General features: G+C 66.9%; 2 protein-coding genes across 2 annotated transcripts in view; both read right to left on the bottom strand.

Annotated features, from left to right (window-relative positions):
* Nucleotides 1-538, bottom strand: part of CASZ1 (castor zinc finger 1) — a 32,761-nt gene extending 32,223 nt beyond the window's left edge. Inside the window, exon 1 of the mRNA XM_012722069.1 lies at nucleotides 334-538. Coding sequence (XP_012577523.1) covers nucleotides 334-538 — 205 coding nt within the window. The remainder of the gene's footprint in view (nucleotides 1-333) is intronic.
* A 53-nt stretch (nucleotides 539-591) lies between these two features.
* Nucleotides 592-1,433, bottom strand: part of LOC105853376 — a 109,175-nt gene continuing 108,333 nt past the window's right edge. The window contains exon 7 of the mRNA XM_012722070.1: nucleotides 592-741. Within this exon, the coding sequence (XP_012577524.1) occupies nucleotides 592-741 (150 nt within the window). The remainder of the gene's footprint in view (nucleotides 742-1,433) is intronic.

Raw genomic sequence — 1,433 nt, forward strand, 5'->3', positions numbered from 1 at the left:
CCTGGGGGCCGGGGCCCAGTGCCCGGGGCCCGGGTCTGCGTGCTTGCCTGGCCTGGGCAGCGGGGTGGGGGAGCCGATCCCCCGGGGCTGGGCATGCCCGGCAGCCCCTCCCCAGCCGTGAGTAATGTGTTTCGGGCCGGGCGGCCTGTCAGCTCGCAGGCTCCGGGTGCTTTATGAGCTCTGCCTGGTGGCTCTGAAGTCCCTGGTAGGAAATAAAGTTCTCCCTGCGCGTCCCTTCTAAACATTTCACTCAGTGGAAACGGTGTTTAAGAAAAATGAGGACATATTTCTTCCTAAGGATGCAGTGTCCCCTTCGGGCGGCCTAACGCCCACGGTATATCAGCGGGCGGCCAGGCAGGGGCCGGCGCCGGTCCCCTGGGGTAGTAGGGCGGTCTGGGGCCCACTGGCCTACGGCCGGACACTCAGGGGCCGTGGGCACCGCCGGGCCATGGTGGCGGCTGTCCTGGCCCGTGGCGCCCATGGGGACCCGGTGGCTGGCACTCCTGAGCGCCTCCGTGGGTGCCAGCGTGGGTCTCATGCTCCCCGGGCCCCCAGGACGTGTCCTGTCCATGTCCAGAGTGGACACAGAGCCTAGCGAGGGCAGTGACTGCCATGGTCACTGGAACTGGATTCCCACCGGGCTCCAACAGCCACGGTCAGGGTCACTGGGCCTCCACCCTGCAGCCCTGCGAACTTGAACCTGACTCGTCCCAGGATGCTACAGGCAGCCCCGGCTGCGTCCTGGGGAAACATGTGGGCAAGACACACAGCCGCCATCCCCTGGGGGTCCCCGCGGGAACGGTACAGGTGTCCGGAGGGCACGTCGGCACGCGGGGGGGGGCCCTGCTCCCCCCACGACCCCCCACCCCAGCAGCCTCTCCTCCCCCACATAGCTCACCTCTGTCTCCACGGCCCCTCCCACCCCCCCAGCTCCTGCAGTGTGACCCCACCCTAAGAGAGGGGTGTCCTTCCCCCTCGGTTCGGAACAGAAGGGCTGCTGGGGTTTGTGGGCGGCAATGGCCGCTGCCCCCCTGGGCTCTCAGCCGGCCCCCGGGGCCCCTAACACCCCCAGCCGGGAATCGGGGGACCTGGTGGCCGGGCCCTCCTTGCTCCCCTTTGTTTATTTATTTATTATGGTTTTTGAGTCCAGTTAAAAGGTTTACTATCCAGACGCGTCTAAGTGGCCTCACTTAGCGTAAGTAACTCCATAAATCAGGGGAACTGTTAGCATCCACGGCGCAGCCTGGCCATCAATCTCCCCCAGGTCACAGCCCAACAGGAAGGGGAGAAGAGCTGCCACCCCGGGGAGACGAGCACACGCTCGTCACACGCAGCCGCACGCACGTCCGGCGTGTTCACACCGGTCGGGCCGGCGGGGCCTCACTGCCCTGCGGGGAGGAGCCCGAGGGAGGGCCCCCGGGGACCCCCAGGGC

Source organism: Condylura cristata, unplaced genomic scaffold (assembly GCF_000260355.1).
Source record: "Condylura cristata isolate star-nosed mole 26May11 unplaced genomic scaffold, ConCri1.0 scaffold00008, whole genome shotgun sequence".
NCBI lineage: Eukaryota > Metazoa > Chordata > Mammalia > Eulipotyphla > Talpidae > Condylura > Condylura cristata.